The sequence below is a fragment of the Nilaparvata lugens genome, chromosome 3, assembly GCF_014356525.2.
Source record: "Nilaparvata lugens isolate BPH chromosome 3, ASM1435652v1, whole genome shotgun sequence".
NCBI classification, from domain to species: domain Eukaryota; kingdom Metazoa; phylum Arthropoda; class Insecta; order Hemiptera; family Delphacidae; genus Nilaparvata; species Nilaparvata lugens.
Window position 1 is genome coordinate 90,838,360 of NC_052506.1, and position 18,222 is coordinate 90,856,581.

Consider the following 18,222-nt stretch of genomic DNA (forward strand, 5'->3'; position numbering starts at 1 on the left):
AGATTTGCAAAATTCGTTTATATAAAATAGACAAGGCCAGTCTTAGAGCCAAGTGATCACGTTTCTCACGGCATTGAGGTAAATAACGAGCTGGAGGTAGCCACTGGAAATCAGCAGTTTTTTGAATTATTTACAGTTCAAAGAGTTGTTCTGTAATAGCCGCCTTCATACACAGCGATTTAACGATGTCGCAACACACAGAATAACTTCTGAATGGTCGTATTAACACTAACCAATTATTTAATTAATTTATTTAATCATTCAGAATTATACAACTTACAGAAAAGTATCACAGGCTAACTTACGCCCAAAATTATCGTCAGACACTCAGAATTGTCCTCTGATTGGCTGACAACCAGCTGTTGGTGAGAATTAGCCAAACTGTGGATCGGCCAACAAGTGTGAAACGACCATTGGCAGATTATAGGCAGGGGCGAGGCGTGACTTTTTGGCTCAGTCATCTCCAGGAACAATTCAGTTGAAAGTTTGAATGAAAGCTGCACACCTTTCCCCTTTTAAAAAGATAATGTTTAATTTTAGACGATTATTTATCGATCAAAATGACATCTAGTAGAATATAAGTTTACTATTCAAAATCCTAGAGTTGAAAAGTCTAGAACTTGGATGAATCTCAAGCTCGGAAACTGGCCCTCAATAATTAAAATTAATTAGAAAAATTGAAATGAAATGATTCTTTTTTCTTTATTGATTAATAAAATAAGTACATAATCAAAAATGACAGGGAGAGAAGAAAATAAGGTAACCTTGCGCTATTCCTCTCCCAAATTTAGATAAGGTTACACATAGTCTAAAATAGGTTGTCTTGTATTTGTTCACTTCACTAAATTTTCAGTTCTTAATTATTTTCACAAAGTATATTTTTAAATTTAGGTGCTTCAAAACCAAACATAGAAGAAATAATAACTATCAATAACAAATTGCAAACAAAATAATTATCGTACGGTTTGCAACACTGGCGCGGAACAGTGGAATCGCAGAAAATAGCGATGTCTTTGACCGTTTACTCCACCATCGTTTACGGGGAGAGGGAGAGTGATGATGCAGAAGAGTGGTGGTAACCAATGCTAAATAGCATTACTGGAATCGCATATTTTTGAGAATCACATTGAACGGATGGAAGAATCACATTGAACGGATGTAGCTGATGATGCAGTAGTCTATTTTATTCAAACTTGGCGCGCTCGCAAAAAAACGTTTCTCTTTTGGTTTCTTCAATTTTTTTTTTGTATTTATTTTAAATATTTTCAATTTAGTAATAATACACATTACATATAAATTTCTGTCCAGTCATCGGCGAATCCAGAGATGACCGGACGCCTCGCCTCTGATTATAGGCCAATCGGCCGGCATCATGGGTGTCGTGACGTCACAATATTGTTGTTTGCGGAAACGGCAAATCAGGTAAAGGGAAAACAAATAAAAGTCACTTTGTTAGAAAATGCATTTGTTATTAAACAATACACTAAACACAAATTTCGAATAAAGAAACATTGTATTTTTAAATAAACTTGAAAGTCCATGACACGTGCCAGCTTCTTGATGTTATAATCAATACTTTATAGTGGGATTCGCTTCATTCAAACTATCAGCAATCCTCAGGATCAAAATATAGTGGAGTGACGAAGGTAGAATGTAGCTGAGAAGTTAGAAGACAATGTTTAAAGTGCATGCAGTCCTATCTGAATGTCTCCGCTTCCTTCTAACGTCTATCCTACCTTAACCGCTCCAATATCACTAGAACCATTTTTGGGGCAATCCTCTTGATTCTGTCTCAATTATCGACTTGATTATGTATTTTCGTAAATGAATGAATGTATGAATATGTATGATACATTTGAATACATTCATTCCTATTTTAAGGTGCATACAGACTTCTGCTCCACGAACACGTGCATTTCACTTTCCTCAGCTGATACTATTCTTATTATATCTGTATTTGTATAGAAACAGTAAGATACTGAATACATTGATTACTATTTTAAGGTGCATACAGACTTCTACACCACGAACACATGCATTCCACTTTTCAGCAGCTGATGCCATTCTTATTATATCTGTATTTGTACAGAAACAGTACGATACAGAATACATTCATTTCTATTTCAAGGTGCGTACAGACTTCTGCGCCACAAACACATACACTTCACTTTTCATCAGCTGATGCCATATCATATCTTTATTTGTACACAAACAGTAAGATATTGTATATTGCTATATTCATCAGCTGATTAAAAGTGAAATACGCGTGCACGTGGGGCAGAAGTCTGTACGCACCTTAACACTCTCAGCTACCTTCTCTGCTACACTCTGATTCTCTGCTAACTTCGCCGCTTCACTAAGTTTTGACCCATACAAATAACATCACTGATTGTTGTCATTTTTTATAATGCTTCAAGTGAATCTCACTATAACCGAAATTTCGATAAATATCAACCTAACCACGGATGCTTTGTTTAGAAATCCATGACCCTGGCGAGCTTCTTGAGCCGGTTGAGCAGGATGTCGCCGCGCTTGACGGTGGTCTGGTAGAGCATGCCGCGATCGGCGCTGGCCTCGGGCGCCTCCTTGGTGGAGAGGGCGTCGTCGGTGATGTGGTTTGACGTCACCACTGTGCCCGCCACGCAGTCGATCTTGCACTGCAGTCGGCCGGCTGCCGCGAACCGCGCCACCTCCCGCTCAATGAACTCGCCGCTCACGCCGAACGACTTCGCCATGTAGTCCAGCGACAGCGATCTGCCCAACCACAAACAAAACATTCATACAATACAATAGATAGTATTAGTGATAGATAGTGCTAGTTTTTCCTTTTTTACAATCAACTTTCTAATTATTATCATTAATAGCACATTAATATTTATCTACTAATTTCATAATTTTGTTGTATTATAATTTTTAACTAATTTCAATATAAAAAACTTTAATCCTATATCATTGAATGAAGTTCGTGAATAGTAATAATTATAACACGCAACAAGCAACTAATAACTTATACCCCAACACATATAATTTATAGTGGGGTGTATAATTCATAAAAACATTGATAATTCATTGAATTATCTATGCCTATCAAGAAATTATTCAATGCATAAAACTTCGTTGTTTTAATTGTATTAAATGTTATAGTATTCTAATTTGTATTGTAATTGTTTTTGATGAATAAACTTTGATTGATTGATTGAATAGATTATTGTTATTCGCCCACAACTACAATGTAGTAGATTAATAATACGATTAATTGCTTATACACTAAGTTCGATTGTTGTGCTTGTTTGTGGATATTTTTCCTGTAATAAATGAATGTGAAAATTGAAGAAAAAAAAAACATCTTTGGTTTTAAAGTACAGTTCCATGCGTGTCATTACCAAACGCATACTTCCTATTAACCACGGTCCTCCGCATAAACCCTGGTTACACCCTCGTTCAACCGTGATGAAAGCTAATGAATGAGCTACATTTGATACTATTCCAATGTTAACAAGAGAACAAGCATGAAATGTCTGTGATATTATTGTTAATGCCATTATTGTTATGTCTTAGAGAAAGTTATGTATAAAGTCAATGCTGCCTAACTACCATTGTGTCAGTATTGTTTAATATTTTAATTTAGTGTTTTCAACATATTGTATTGGTATTTGAGCAATAATTTTCCTGTTTTGTAATAGATTCATTTATGTTTTAGGCTATTGAAGTTGACGTTGTTGTAATATTGCCATATTTTCTACAATAAATTACTGATTAATTGCAATCATAATACATTACCGTATGTTGTATGTGCAATTATTTTCTAGACTGGAATCCTCCGAGGTTGTTGTATTTTTTTATTTGTAGTAGTTTCGTACTTTGATTAAAAAAGAGACCAATAGTGATAAAGTAATTAAGTGTAATCAGAACTTGAATTATCATAAATTTACAATTTCAATTTTTCAGAAGAAATATAAAGGATTCAAACGGCCAACTTTTTCACTCCTTCTGAACTTCTTATTCTGTTTGGTTTGGATGTGTATTGGAAAGTTTTCTATGTGATTGCAAACAATATTAGCCCTTTTTGTATGAGATTTTTGCTTGTGCGTGGGTAATGGGAAGTTCAAGGGTGAATATTATGAGATGATCAAACGTCCATGCCTATTCTATGGGATTCTGCGGGATTCGACCCGCGAACAGGTAGCATTAGCAGACTGAAGGGTGCAACGCCTAAGTCAACTCGGCTATCTGGCCGGCAATTAATGCTAGTTAGTAATGATAAATTGAATATTTATAAATTAATGAACAACTATATATTATTTTATTATGGTCTTTAAAGATTAAAATTCATAATAATTATTTCAATGACTTTGTTGAGTAGTCCACCAGTCACTTGATTTGTTAAAATGTAGGTTTAATAAAAAATATTTTTCAGTAACTGTATTTATTTCTTCATCTATTAGTGTACCTGTAAGCCTGCAATATCTGTTTGTAAGCGCGCAGACGCATCTCCTGTACGTAGTGGCGGTAGTGCGGGTGCGTGAGTGGGTCTCGCTTCATCTCCTGTTCAATCCTGGCCAGGCAGATGAGGAAGTCGGCGTAGCGCCCCTCGTACAGAGAGACAAAGTACTCGCGCAGCTCCTGAAATACAAATATGTTGTTGATTCAGCAATAAACTAAAGGTAGCATGGGCATGTAAAAACGATCCTTAATGTTGTTGATAGAAACACTACTGTCATTACTATAATAGTAGTTTATACAACAGCTTTATAATGAGGGTTTTTAATGCACGAGTTAGATTAATGTTAGAGTTGAGACACAAGTGAGTGAGCGTAGCGTTAGTGTCTTAAACATCTCACGAGTGCTTCAAAGACCTTATAAAACTGTTCTATACACTACTTTATCTATGACCATTCAAGCAAAGTATCACATTGCTGACTTGTTCTAAGATAAGAAATCAGCCTATTTAAGGTGAAAAGATTGGGATAAAAATAGGTAGAAAGCTACTCAGAGAGAGTGAACAATAATAATAATAATATAATAATAATAATAATAATAATAATAATAATAATAATAATAATTTCTCTGGATGTTGGACGACACATCCAGAGGAGTTTATTCATAAATTCATACATACATTACATATTTTTTAATTTTTAATATAACAATATTCAGGGTTTAGAAAATGATACCTCAGTATATAATATATGTGTCGAGGTTATCATCAAATTAATACTAATTTATGCTACAACAGATAATACAAAAATTCCAAAAAATCTAAAACTATAAGCTATTACCCTAAGCATCACCTAGTACAAAGATACTAAACCGAGGTACTATTTTCTACCTATAAATTACCTTATTTAAAAAGAATACTACTTAAATCTAAATCCTACTTACTAATAGTTCCTCACTACTTTGTATCCCAATACTGAATAACCAATGTCTAATTTTACTTTTGAAGCTATTGAAATTTTCCTCTCCTTTGATTTCTAATGGTATTCTATTAGATATTGTAGGCCCTAAATATCCTAGTAATCTTTGCCCAAATGCTGTATTCATCCTTGGTACTTCTTGGTTGTAACGTTCTCTTATTCTAGTATTATGGCTATGATTTATGATATGGTTCCTATTTTGATATTTTTTCATATACCCTAATAACAACAATATATACAATATTGCCTAACGCTGAGTACTCTATTTTCTATAAATAATTCTACAGTTGGAAACCGGATTTCCCTGTTTCCCATTATTTTCAAAATGCGTTTTTAAGTTTTAAATAATGGATCTATAATAATATGGGTCTATAAATAATAGACTTGTAATACTGGAAACAAGACAAACTGAAAACTTGACAAGCTGAAAACATGACGTACTGAAAACTTTATGAAATGAAAATTGAAGAAATGAAAACTTGCTGAAATGAGAACTTGATAATTTGAGAACTTGATGAACTGAAAACTTGACGAGCTAATAACTTGATGGACTAAAAAATTCACGAATTGAAAACTTGACGCAATGAAAACTTGATAAGCTGAGATCTTGACGAATTGAAAACTTGTCAAACTGGAAACTTGATATACTGAAACCTGCAGCCAGCATCAGACACCGTGTTTTAATGTTTATGCCACCAGCATAGAAAACCGTGTTATAATGTTAAAGTGGTTGCATAAAGTCCTCATTATAGTATTATTTTGAAAATCCAATACGAAAAGACCCCTATTATGGGATTGAATGTGATGTAATGTTTATATTATTTTTAGTCGTAGATAAATGTATAATAAAGTTGTTAGAATCGCATGGTACCGTATCACCAAACGTGAAAATCGCATGGCGTTAGGTCAGGAGAACGTGGAGGCCTTGCATAGCAATCCCTGTCATTGGGACCCTTAAGGCCTTTACAGCGTCCAGATACAGTGACGTTCAACCATTTCTATTGAAAATTAAGTATGGTCAAATTAAACTACAGTCTAACAACAGAGAAAGTATACGCTAGTAGGTTTCCCACGCTGAGCCGGATTTGACTGTTAGTTTTGTCCACGAAGTTTTTCAACATATTTCTTTCACAAAATTGGAAGATTTTAAAATTCAAATTTATTCAAAAATGAAAACACAAAATACAAAGGAATTGCAAAAATATCAAACACAAATACAAAGTAACATGGTGGGGTGTACCAAAATAGGGGTGAATTGTTGGGATTTCCAACTATGCTTAACCATGTACTAAAAATTCCTTCAATTCTTGAGAGAGTATAAAAGGAATCAGGAACCGTGAATGAAATGTAGGTATGATAGGATGGGATGAAGAATAGATAATTGGATGGAAAAAACCATAGGACCAGAGTTTATTGAAAAAAGTACAAATAAGATGCATAAGGAAATAATATGGTCTAAAAATAATAGATTGGGGAGGAAGGCACAGTGAAGGATTACAGAGAATATAATAAGGTGGTTTTAGATTTAGTATTTTATTACACTAATTTATATATTAAACTTTATTAAATTTTATACTAATATATCTTACTAATAGGTGTTGATTTGACTTTTAATGAAAATTCAAATAGATTACCGCATAATTATATTCATTTGAGTTTTGCTTTTGAATCTTTTCTTTGCAGACGTTGATGCCCACATGATCTTTATGCTTGTGCTACCCACGTAGACGGATGATGATGAGAGATAAGCGAACCTACAGCTTTAGGTGGGTTTCGAACCACCGGGAAACGATTTTTAAACTCATAAATGATATTTAGAGTAGTCCTGCTCTTGAAGTGGTCACCCTTACAACGGGAGTAAGTTAGCAGGCGCTTAGAGCGTTAGGTTATTTTTTATTAGCTTATTACAGTTTTAGTTAGTTATAGGTTATTTAATTACAGCTTATTTATTCATATATTATTATTATTATTATTTTATCGATAAGTTATCAGTTTCGACCACGAAATCAAATCACTTCCTCATACAACAAGATTTTACGGATGTGTAGGCCAAAATGTATAGGGGTTGTGGGAGTCCCCGGCTACAGTATCTGAGACAAATGACAAGGGATCTGGGTGCTATGAGCTATGTACAATGGACAGATTTAGATGGAAGGCTGCCAACCAATCAAACGATTGTGCTGAAAGAAGAGAAGCCAAAATGCATTCCCTATTAAATTCCGCAATTTTGTATCATGAATTTCACTATTTTGTAAAGGATGTTTAGTTTACCTGGTACTGTGAGTGCAAAGCCTGTGCCATTACACCTGCATTCATCAACTTCTTGCGCAGTGCGTAGCGGTCCAGAGCGATCATGCAGGCTAGTACCTGACAACAAAATCAAACAAGGAATTTTATTGCACAAAATCACACCAAACTTAACAAATAATGTATTAGAATGACTTTGAAATTACGCACAAAATCTACGTTTTCGAGCATTTTTTTAATGAAAAATGAAAAGACATTTTACAATAATTGAAAGTTTCAATTTGTCTTTAATTTTGCTTATTTTAAATCGAATCATGTGAAATTATTGTTTATTTAATGATAGAATGTACAGTTTAAACAATATAAGTAACTGGAAATTACAATTTTGTGAAGGAATTCTGCATAATTGAGTTGAATTATATTGTTTTATGTAAAAGGAAAATTTTACTTGAAGGAATAAAGAATAATTTGAAAAAACAATGCTCGGCAAAAGCATTCCTGGAGTATCATTACATCACTTGCAGCACAACATATGAATTGATTTTGTCAAAACAACAAAACTTGCTTAGGCCCGGTTGTACAAAAGCCGGTTGAATTTTAATCGTGAAACCTTTTAGAGGTAGGCACTACACTAAAACTCAATCTCTGCAAAACTATTCGATGTACAATTGGTTTCAGATAAGTATTTCTTTTATTCAGTGTCTGCCCATGACAACGTTGAGAATATGTGTAAAGGGAAGAAACTTTGAAGAGTATCCTCTTATTTGATATCGATTGTTGATCAGATAATCCGTTTGTTTTGGTATCCACCAACGTTCCCAAAGGTGACGGATTGTTGGGGTTCTAAATTATTACTGCAATGGAGTGAGTATACTGACCGTGTAGCGGATGATGGTGCCGAAGTCGGCCAGTTCGTACGACTCGAAGGTGGGCACGACGTCGACGAATAGGAGTGCGGCGCGATGGAAATCCCTGATGGCCAGGCTCCACACGCCCTCGTACGCCTTCAGCTTGTTGCGAGCGCTCCAGTCGCCTCCGCTTATGCCTGCACACACACAACAATACTCAACTTACTTTAGAAATATACAAAAACATAACTTACTTACAATACTTGTAAATATCGTCATCTTCGAGCTACAAACAAGTCACAACGGGTTTCAATGGCTCTTCCCCGATTCTGTTTCTCGGCTCATGCATGATCTGACGTGAACTCGTTTATTATTTTACAAAGGAGACTTTCTAAAAGTATTTTAAGCCTAGGTGATGATGATGGGATGAATGAAAATACAATGAAGGTAGAGTTTTGAATGAATAAAAATTAAAGGTTATGCTATCCACTTGAATTGATTTGAGTCCACTTTTCAGTCCAGAAACGAATAAATTAGAAATTTTGAATTTGATTTGATTAAAAACCGAAAATAATAATAATTCTTCCTTCCCCCATTTCTCCCTTACCTTTTTCCCTCATTACTTCTCTTCTCTTCTTTGCCTGCCTATTACATGGGAAACCATAGTTGGCTAGGTATCTTCCTCTCTTTTTTTCTCTTCTCCAACACACCCAACCACAAAGCCCATGGTTTTTTATATTTGTAACATTTTATTGTGTTTTATTTGTTTCATAATTCTTTGTAATTTTGTTTTGTCTTGTGTGTTTTTAATAAATTGAATTGAATTGAAATATTCACTTACTGCTAGTTCTATCTATTAATTACTTTAATGTATTACTTCTACTATCTATTCACGCTTGTTTATTTTATCATTAGGCTATAAATGATGTTCTTTTAAATAAATTAAGGAATAAGGAATAGAATGATTACATTCAATAAACTCTCAGAACTTGAAAATATTAAGTTATTGGGAAAAAAAATTTGAACCATAAATATACACGCATCCAATGTGATCATACCCCAACGCCAGTTACACACACATCGATTTTTGGACGTACGATTTTTTGCCGTCCTTATGAATTCTAAAAGATTAAACGGAACATGATAAACAACATCTGCTTAATCTCATAGAATGAATATGGACGGCGTAAAATCGTACGTCCAAAAATCGATGTGTGTGTAATTAGCCTTAGAAGTGAACATTATTTCATTATATAACATTTTTGGAAATAAGTCAATCTCTTTCAAAACTGCGGTGAACCGGTGATTATGCTAGATCACGCAACATGATTACTAGTGTGTATTAGGCTTAAGTGGGGATACCATAACGTCACTTATGACATCTGCATAATTTTCTAACCTACAAGTTACAATATTCACTCTTATTTTAAAGGATACTGAGAGTATTGGTTCAAAATAGAATATAGCAAGTATCCTATAATTTTATCACAACACGACTATATTCAATTCAATTTCAATTTCAATTTATTAAAAACACACAAAACAAGACAAAACAAAATTACAAAGATTTACGAAACAAATAAAACACAATAAAATGTTACAAATATAAAAAACCCAACGCTCACTATAGTGAGGTTCTCGTTATAATGACAGTATTTGATCAACTTTGGTTTTGCTATCCTTGTCTATCATTTGACAAAGCCGGTGGTACTATCCTTTTCTAGGTCCACAACGATGCCAATTATGTTTTTGACAGTGTAGAAATATTATAATTAATCAATGCAGAGAATTGACATCGCTATTCTTCTATCTTTATCCACTGCCATTATAACGTGGACCTCACTATAGTTTCAACTCTTCAAGAGCCATTTTCAAGTGTAATTAAAAATAGAGTAGTGAAATAAGAGGGTATTTGATATTGATTTAATAACGTTGATGTTGTCAATACCACTATATTTGTTCAAAATTAATTTAAATTACAGAACCTGGTTTCATGACAACACCTGCCTAGTCTTCAGCTGTGCTATGTTGATTGTTGAAAATGTTGATATCTTACCATACTGTTGTAAATGTGCTTTTGTAATTAACACTTTATTCATTAAAAGTTTAATTTATGAACAAGATAAAAATAAAATACTTCATCTTTGAACATCTCTCATAAAACTCTAACTTGTTATTTTCTAATAAACAGTTCTTTGCCAAAACAGTCATCTTGATAACCGTGCTCATATGATATGTATCCATGTAGGGCTAGCCTACATCAATACAATCAAATTATATTATGCTTGAAGTAACCATATTATTTATTGTGAATGACATCTATTACCGATTTTGGAGATCATGTGATACAGAATTTGACTATCAGTAGATGAGTATTTAACCTCAATCAATTCACCAACCTTCAATAAGCTCAGTAGCCTTCTCGATAGCCTTAGCCATAGCCTTGATGTCGCAGCCGTGGAAGAAGGCGATGCGGAAGAGGGTGAAGACGGCCTCGATGCGGTGCGACTTGGGCACGGACTTCTCGTCCAGCTTGGACTGGGCCAGTTGAGTGGCCGCCTCTCGGTCGCCGATCGAACACAGGTAGTCAAGTTTGGCCTGCCACACTCCGCTCACCTGACACGTGTAACACGTCTCGTTAGTCAATACAAGAATCAAATTTCGGAAGCAACTCAATTGCAAAATAAAACTAGTTGTAGTCAAGTTTGGCCAAACTACACGCCGCTCTCCTGCCATGTGTAACAGCTCTCGTTAGTTAATACTCGAATTAAATTTCAGAAACAACAATTTCAGAAGGAACAATTTATACAAAATAGTGCGATAAAACTTCTAGTAGTCGAGTCTGGCCTGCCACTACCACGTAGCGAATTCAATCATACTACAGTGTGTATTGGCATAATGTGGTACTCCCAAGTCCAGTTTTCGAAAGAATTTCTGTTCTACTCAGCAAAACAGAATTTCATTGTAGTCACGATTTTAGACCGACTTTTACCACGGGTAGAAGAAATCTACTCCTTTCAAATACAATTAATTGAAATTGAAGTATAAATATATTAGGATTTGAAGTATAAATATATAAACAAATAGATAGAATAAAGCAAACAGACATGATTAAGTGATAGGGAGTCCTTACTTTTAAAAGTCAATAGGACTTGGGATTTTCATATTTTTTTTCAATTTAATAATTGCATAATTACTTTAGATGTGCTCCGTATTAGCAGGAAAGGGATTACAGACCCATAGAAGCTACAGGGACCGGCATATTAATCAGTCGATTTTGTAGTTATTATTGTGTTGGCAGCACTGTCATTGAAAAGGCGGGAATGTTGTGCATCGACAGGTCTATTTTTGCCATTTCAGAAACCAGTATGTTGTGGTCAAGTGAACATCGAGCGTTTGTAATTTCAATCTGAATCGACACGCGCCTGTTCGCAGTAGGAATACGATCTTGTTATGGGTAAAGAATTTTAGAAGAACGTCGTCTGCTTTATCAACGAAACCAACAGGACGAAAACGGACTGTGAGAACGCCTGAGAACATTAACGTGGTAAGAGTAGCTGTTATACGGTCTCCACGACGTTGAGCAGCAAACAATCTGTTACGCTAGCCATTTCTGATCGAAGTGAATGACGAATTCTTCATTCCGACCTGAAATTCCATCCGTATAAGATAATGTTAGTGCAACAACTTAATGCAAATGATTGGGCACAACGCAAAGCCACTTGCGAGATCATTCTCGAAAATGTCCATCAGGATGCCTTTATACTTTCAAGTGAAAGAGGCACATTTTCATTTGTCGGGATTTGTGTATAAAAAAAATTACCGTCATTGGGCAGCCAATAATTCACAGAACTAAAGGAAGTCATGCAACGAGAAATTGAAAGAATTCAAAAAGTGATGTTTGAGCGAGCAAGAAGAAGAATAAGAAGAAGAAGAAAAAGTAGAAGAATAAGAAGAAGAATGGCAAATTTTATAATTGGGTTAAGTGAGTGTGTGAAAAGTTATGGAAACATTTGGATTACATAATCTTCAAATAAAGAACTTCTTCTTCTTCTTTGCCTCTCCCCAGTGTACCTTTAAAGCGTTGGGGTAGCCTCAGTCCATTTCCTCCATGATTCCCTATCCAACGCCATTCTCTTCATCTCTGGAACAGTCTTCCCTCTTCTCCGTCCTATCTCCTCAATCCGATCCTCATATGAAAACCTTGGACGTCCCACTGCTCTCCTTCCTTGCACTCTCACATTAACATGCTGTTTTGTTTTGCAATTATCCCCCATTCGCTGTACATGTCCATACCAGCCCAACTGCCTCATTTCTATCCTTTCACTGACATCTCTCATGCCCACTTCTTCTCTCCTTCTAGTACTTACTCTATACCTTCTAGTTTCTCCAACAGTTTTTCTATGACACTTCATTTCTACTGTCCTTAATGAAAAACTTTGTGAGTAATCTATGTAATTCACTGTAAATAGCAAAATTTGATATATTACATGTTTTAATTGTACGAAACATACTTTAATTATCCCTCAAAAATTGTCAGGTTTTTATTCCGGACCCTGTATTATTACGCTGATCACTCAATATACTGTGAAATCTACAGAATCAACCTACAACAACTTCAGTTTCTTCTAACCCAAGTGAATGTAGTTCAGAGAGTAATTACTTGATCTGCAATCAACTAACTTTAACATGATGAATATAAAGCCTAATATGAGGGACATCATCATAATCATCATCATTATGATTGGCTCGAAATTCCAAAGCGGATCTTGGCCTCCTTTAGCATTTGCCTCCATTATACTCTATCCATGGCAGCACGCCTCCAATTCCTGACCCCAACAACTCTTGCATCTCCGGAAACTGCATCCATCCACCTCAACCTTGGTCTACCAGGAGGTCTTCTACCTTCCTTGTTGTAAGCCATTATATTTTTTGATGGAAATGACTCATCAGCTCTTGCAACATGGCTTGCCCACCTGAACCTACCTACTCTGACCTACTCAATCTACCTGAGCCTAATATCAGGAAAATAGACCTAATATTTGTGCCCCGATTCATCAGTGAGTACAGATTAGATATGACACTTTTAAACTGATTACCTGATTTACTACCACTAACATGATACACAACTAACACTTTATGTTGGTGGTTCACTTTATCAGATGGTGGTTCAGAACCTACTTATTAAAGAGGGGTTGATAGAATTGGCTAACTCGGAACTCGCTGACTCTATGTTAAACTGCCGTATGAATCAATACTACACCGATCAGAGCAGTTTTATTTATACATTGATGCATATAATATAATTCTCAACTATGAATGATTGGGAAAGGAACAACAGGCTTAAAGCCCAAAACTGTTCCTTTCCCAAATTTAGATAGAAGTTGTCCAAAAATAGGTTATGTTTACACTTCATGATTTTTGTTCTATTTTGAGTCCAAAATATTTATAAACTAGGAATTTAGAATTTAGAAAAGTTTGATTCATACGGCAGTTTAACATGGAATCAGCGAGTTCTGAGTTAGCCAATTCTACCAACCCTTATAAAGGATGTACGGATCTACCTTGAGAGATCTATATGTTTTGTCTCCATTAACTCCATTAATAAAAATTATTACTTAGGCTATTATATTTTGTCTAGAATAACTCTCGTTTCGACTAACCTGATCTTCCTCCTCAACGACACTGTTCTCGTGTTCCTTCTCAATGCGGGCCAGATGCTCCACATTGTAGGCGGCCATTTTGTCGAACAGCCCTTGGTCAAAGTCCCAGCCAAGGTCGGTGCACACCTATATAAATATAAGAAGATTTTAGAATAAGGTAACGCCATACAAATGTAGGTACAAAAATAACTGAATATATAGGTATTTTATAAATCGGTCATCCTTTACAAAATATTTGTTGGTCCAACAGGTAATACAATGTTTTATACAAGCTCGTTCGAAGGTCTTGAACCAGATATTTGTTAAATCATTATATGACAGTGTAATGGATCCCTTGAGGTTTGCTCCAGGATAAAGAAATGCCTAACAAATGCATATCCGAAAATCGGTTCATTAATGTGAAAATAAGACGTTTGATCTAGTAGGATGAATAAATATGCTCTAATATATCATCTAAAACATGACATGAAGTGTTTACAGAATTTTCAGATAAACAGGAACCATATAATATTCCTTCTATATCTTAAAATAAATAGCACACTTATAATTATTACCTACCATATTATCGATGAGCCTATAAATTATCCCTATATACGATGGAGATTTGGCCGGAAACTTGGAAACTACCTAGCGACAAGGCCTTACTTTACATTGGCTATGCACAGGAACCAGCAAACGTGAATCCCCAAAATATGAGAAAAAATTACACAATTCCCTGATAACTATGGAAAAGACAACAAAAAGTAACAAGTAAGTAATATAATTGAATCGATATGAATAATTTATCAGTCAAATATTATAATTACTAGTAATATATTGTTAACTTCGATTTTTTGTAGCTTTGATTATTAGTAAATAAATTTTCATATTGTCTAAACAGCTGATACTCTCACTCAGCGGTCAGGGTTTTGCCCTTGCTGGGTGGTGCCATGTAATTTTAATTTATTTGTAAAATAGCATAATATTATAATCTAGAATATTTCTTTTGTAAGTTTTTTATTTTGTATTTTGTTTTTATGGGCAATAAAGATGTTAAAAAAATTATAAAGGATAGGAATAGAATAATAATTGTGTGTTTCTTAGTGCTGACCAAAATAAAATTTGGTGGAATGAATATTTTTTGTTGAAGTACGTGTTTGCATTAGTTGCTACTGAGTTGCTTATATACAGGGAGTGTAGATATGGAAATTTGCTGGTGTCTAGAGCTTTTCATTGCGACAGTTTCATCAAGACAGATGTATGGTTAATAAATATTGGTCAAGAGATGAAAAGCACTGGTAGTCTGTAACTCCTCATTATTTTCCTAGTCTATGAGCTGATAAAATACATCTGTCTAATACTGTGAATACAGTATTAAGAAAGAATATCATCTTTAAGAAATTAAAATTAACAGTTACTGTTCTTAAATATGAAATTCTTTTTTAATATTTATTAATGATAACAAGAAAGATACATTTTCAGTTGGATCAACATCTGCACATTCTGAACGGAATTTCTATTTCTGTGGCAAAGAAGTAATTTATGTATGTAATGTTTGTTCATGAATCTATAATACAGGCACAAATAAACATATAAGTTACGATGAAAGGGAGAGTACAATAGGCACATCCCATAACTGTCTCTCTTCCAAATTGTGATGTGAATCTAAGGTTGATTGTGTCTCCCATGATATATTGCTTGGAAAACTTGTGAGATATGGTGTTGGTGGAGCCGTCCTGAGAACAATGCAGGATTAGCTTTCTGGACGTACCCAGGTGGTTACTCTGGATGGAGCCACATCTGAGGCACAAGTGAACCATGGAGTTCCCCAAGGATCTATTCTGGGCCCTCTTCTTTTCCTGATCTTCATAAACGATCTCAGCATGGATGGAAGAGCATTATTGTTTGCGGATGACACCACTCTTGTTGCCCAGGATGAAGATCCCCAATTGGCCATCCTCAGGTCTGCCCAGCTGCTTGAGGAGGCCAGTTCGTGGTTTGGAGCAAATAGACTGTGCATGAACCAGACTAAGACGCAGAACATGTTATGCACTCTGAGACGCAGACCGCCTTCCTTTGGCGAGCCAGAGGTTAAGCTGCTTGGTTTTATGATAGACGCCTCACTGTCATAAACAGCACATCAACATGGTCTGTAACCGGCTCTTACCTGATGCGCAAGTTGAGGAGCATTGTGCCAAGAAGCAACCTGGTGACTGCGTACCATGCTTTGTTCCACAGTCATATTAAGTATGGGATTGTGCTGTGGGGACATGTGGGTGTTGTGAGAGGATTCTGCTTCTTCAAAAAAAGGTGATCCGCATCATTACATACTCGTCATACTTGGAACATTGCCGTCCACTGTTCAAAGAACTACGGATCCTCACAGTCTTCAGTCAGTACCTGCTTACCTCGTTATTCCTTCTAAAAGAACAGCTACATAAATTTCAAGTGAGAGGCCAGGCTCATGATTATTCTACTAGAAGACGTGATGATATAGACCTGCCACAATTGCGATTGGCCAGATCACACAACAATTTTTCAATTCACACCCTGAAAATATTCAACAGGCTCCAATTGTCTCGGTGAATTGGAAGATAAAAAAATTAAAAATGTGCTTCGAGATAAACTCCTCAAACTTTTACTCTATTCCTTGAATGAAGAGGAGATCAGTCGTTTTATTTGTCTCTTTGACTAACATCTCGATAGTTTGTGTAAATTTCATGAACAATTGTGTTTTTAATTTCTTTTGACGAAATCTATCTAGTGTAAAGACTGATCACATGGATGGAGAGAAAATTGAATTGAAAGGATATGTTACGTTATGAATATAGGGAAAATGATTACCTCCTTGTAGTAGGGCGCCATGTTACCCTGTTTAATACCAGCAAACAGTTTCTCTTTCAGCTCATTGTTATTGCGTTCCTCTGCCAGCTTCAGAGTGAATCGCCAGTGAGCTAGCTGCATGTACGCTGGAGTCACACCTTCGTTTTCCATTCTAACACAAAAACAGATACTGTAATGGGATATATAAATAGATGACAAACAGGCAAGCATGGAATAATTAATAGCCAACTCACTAAAAATTCTGATAGCCAAGTCAAGTCGACAGAGGTTTGTATTGAGAAAAAAAGTACAATAAGTTAATAAAGCTACCTAAAAAATAATGTAGGCAATAAAAAACTGTTTAAATCATATCTTAAACCCTAAAAAGATACATCTGTGCATTGCTACAATAAACATTCATTTTTTATTTACGTAAAGCAACAGAAGTAATAAAGACTGAAGAGTAGGTTTGCTGAGTTGCATTGCTATGAAATAAAAGAACTGAGTTTCTTTCAATTCAGAAAACAAATATAAAAATGATAAAACGTTAAAATTACAGAAATTTAAAAATTTGTATCTTTGCCTATCAATTACTTTTTCATGATGAATGTGCAATACATTGGTAATATTGGTGACTAACAATCATATTAGAAATTTTCGGATAGTTCTTCAATTGTAAATTTATATAAAATATACAAGCAATACAAAGATAAATTGTATCATGATTTTTGTAAAAATTGTTATTTAGAGGTTAGAATCATGACAAGTCATTTTTGTAAGCCGCAAGAGTTATGTGTTATGATTGAAAAGAAGTTCAAATAACCTTCAAACTTGAAAAATTATCAAGATAAATTTGTCAAATTAAAAATGTTTACTAATAAATACAGTATTTATTTAAGTGACTTACTTTCCTTTACGACAAACAAAACTTCAGAACCCACAGAAATCAGAAACAGATGACAACAGTTCTTCAAAAGCTTCTTGATTGTCAAGTTATCATCAAAATTTTGAAAAACAAACCTGAAGTTTTCTCAGCGTATCCTATCTTTACATGAGAAAACTGAATCAATCTATTAATTATACGTAATAGAATTTAGCCGTCATGGAATGTTTCTGATGACACGAAATATCAAGAAATCACAAATCTTACTTTCAGGAGTTGTCGAAGAAATACTTTAGCCAGGGTATATTGTTTAAATTACTATTATTGATTAATATATTTCCTAGGCGATTGTTCAATTCAAA

The 18,222-nt window shown here is 34.9% G+C and overlaps 1 protein-coding gene across 2 annotated transcripts; it reads right to left on the reverse strand.

Moving 5' to 3' along the window:
• Nucleotides 1-1,448: 1,448 nt before the first annotated feature.
• On the reverse strand, nt 1,449-17,964 carry LOC111049338 (26S proteasome non-ATPase regulatory subunit 6). Of its 2 annotated transcripts, none has more exons than XM_039425019.1 (8): nt 17,885-17,964; nt 16,999-17,149; nt 14,176-14,301; nt 10,912-11,128; nt 8,543-8,709; nt 7,689-7,784; nt 4,451-4,623; nt 1,449-2,754 (listed from the first exon to the last, which is right to left on the reverse strand). In XM_039425019.1, exons 2-8 carry the CDS (start codon nt 17,146-17,148, stop codon nt 2,475-2,477), a joined length of 1,209 nt encoding a protein of 402 aa, XP_039280953.1. In that variant the 5' UTR covers nt 17,149; nt 17,885-17,964; the 3' UTR covers nt 1,449-2,474. The 2 variants fall into 2 exon arrangements, with proteins under 2 accessions (XP_039280953.1, XP_039280954.1); XM_039425020.1 differs by having other exon boundaries at nt 17,801-17,935.
• Between the last annotated feature and the right edge of the window lie 258 nt (nt 17,965-18,222).

Coding starts and splice junctions, on each gene's coding strand:
- LOC111049338 (XM_039425019.1), bottom strand. CDS start 17,148: ATGGAAAACGAAGGTGTGACTCCAGCGTACATGCAGCTAGCTCACTGG. Junction 14,302..16,998: donor TGGCGCCCTACTACAAGGAG/GTAATCATTTTC, acceptor ATATTTATATAG/GTGTGCACCGACCTTGGCTG. Junction 2,755..4,450: donor CAGATATTGCAGGCTTACAG/GTACACTAATAG, acceptor GTGGTTGGGCAG/ATCGCTGTCGCTGGACTACA.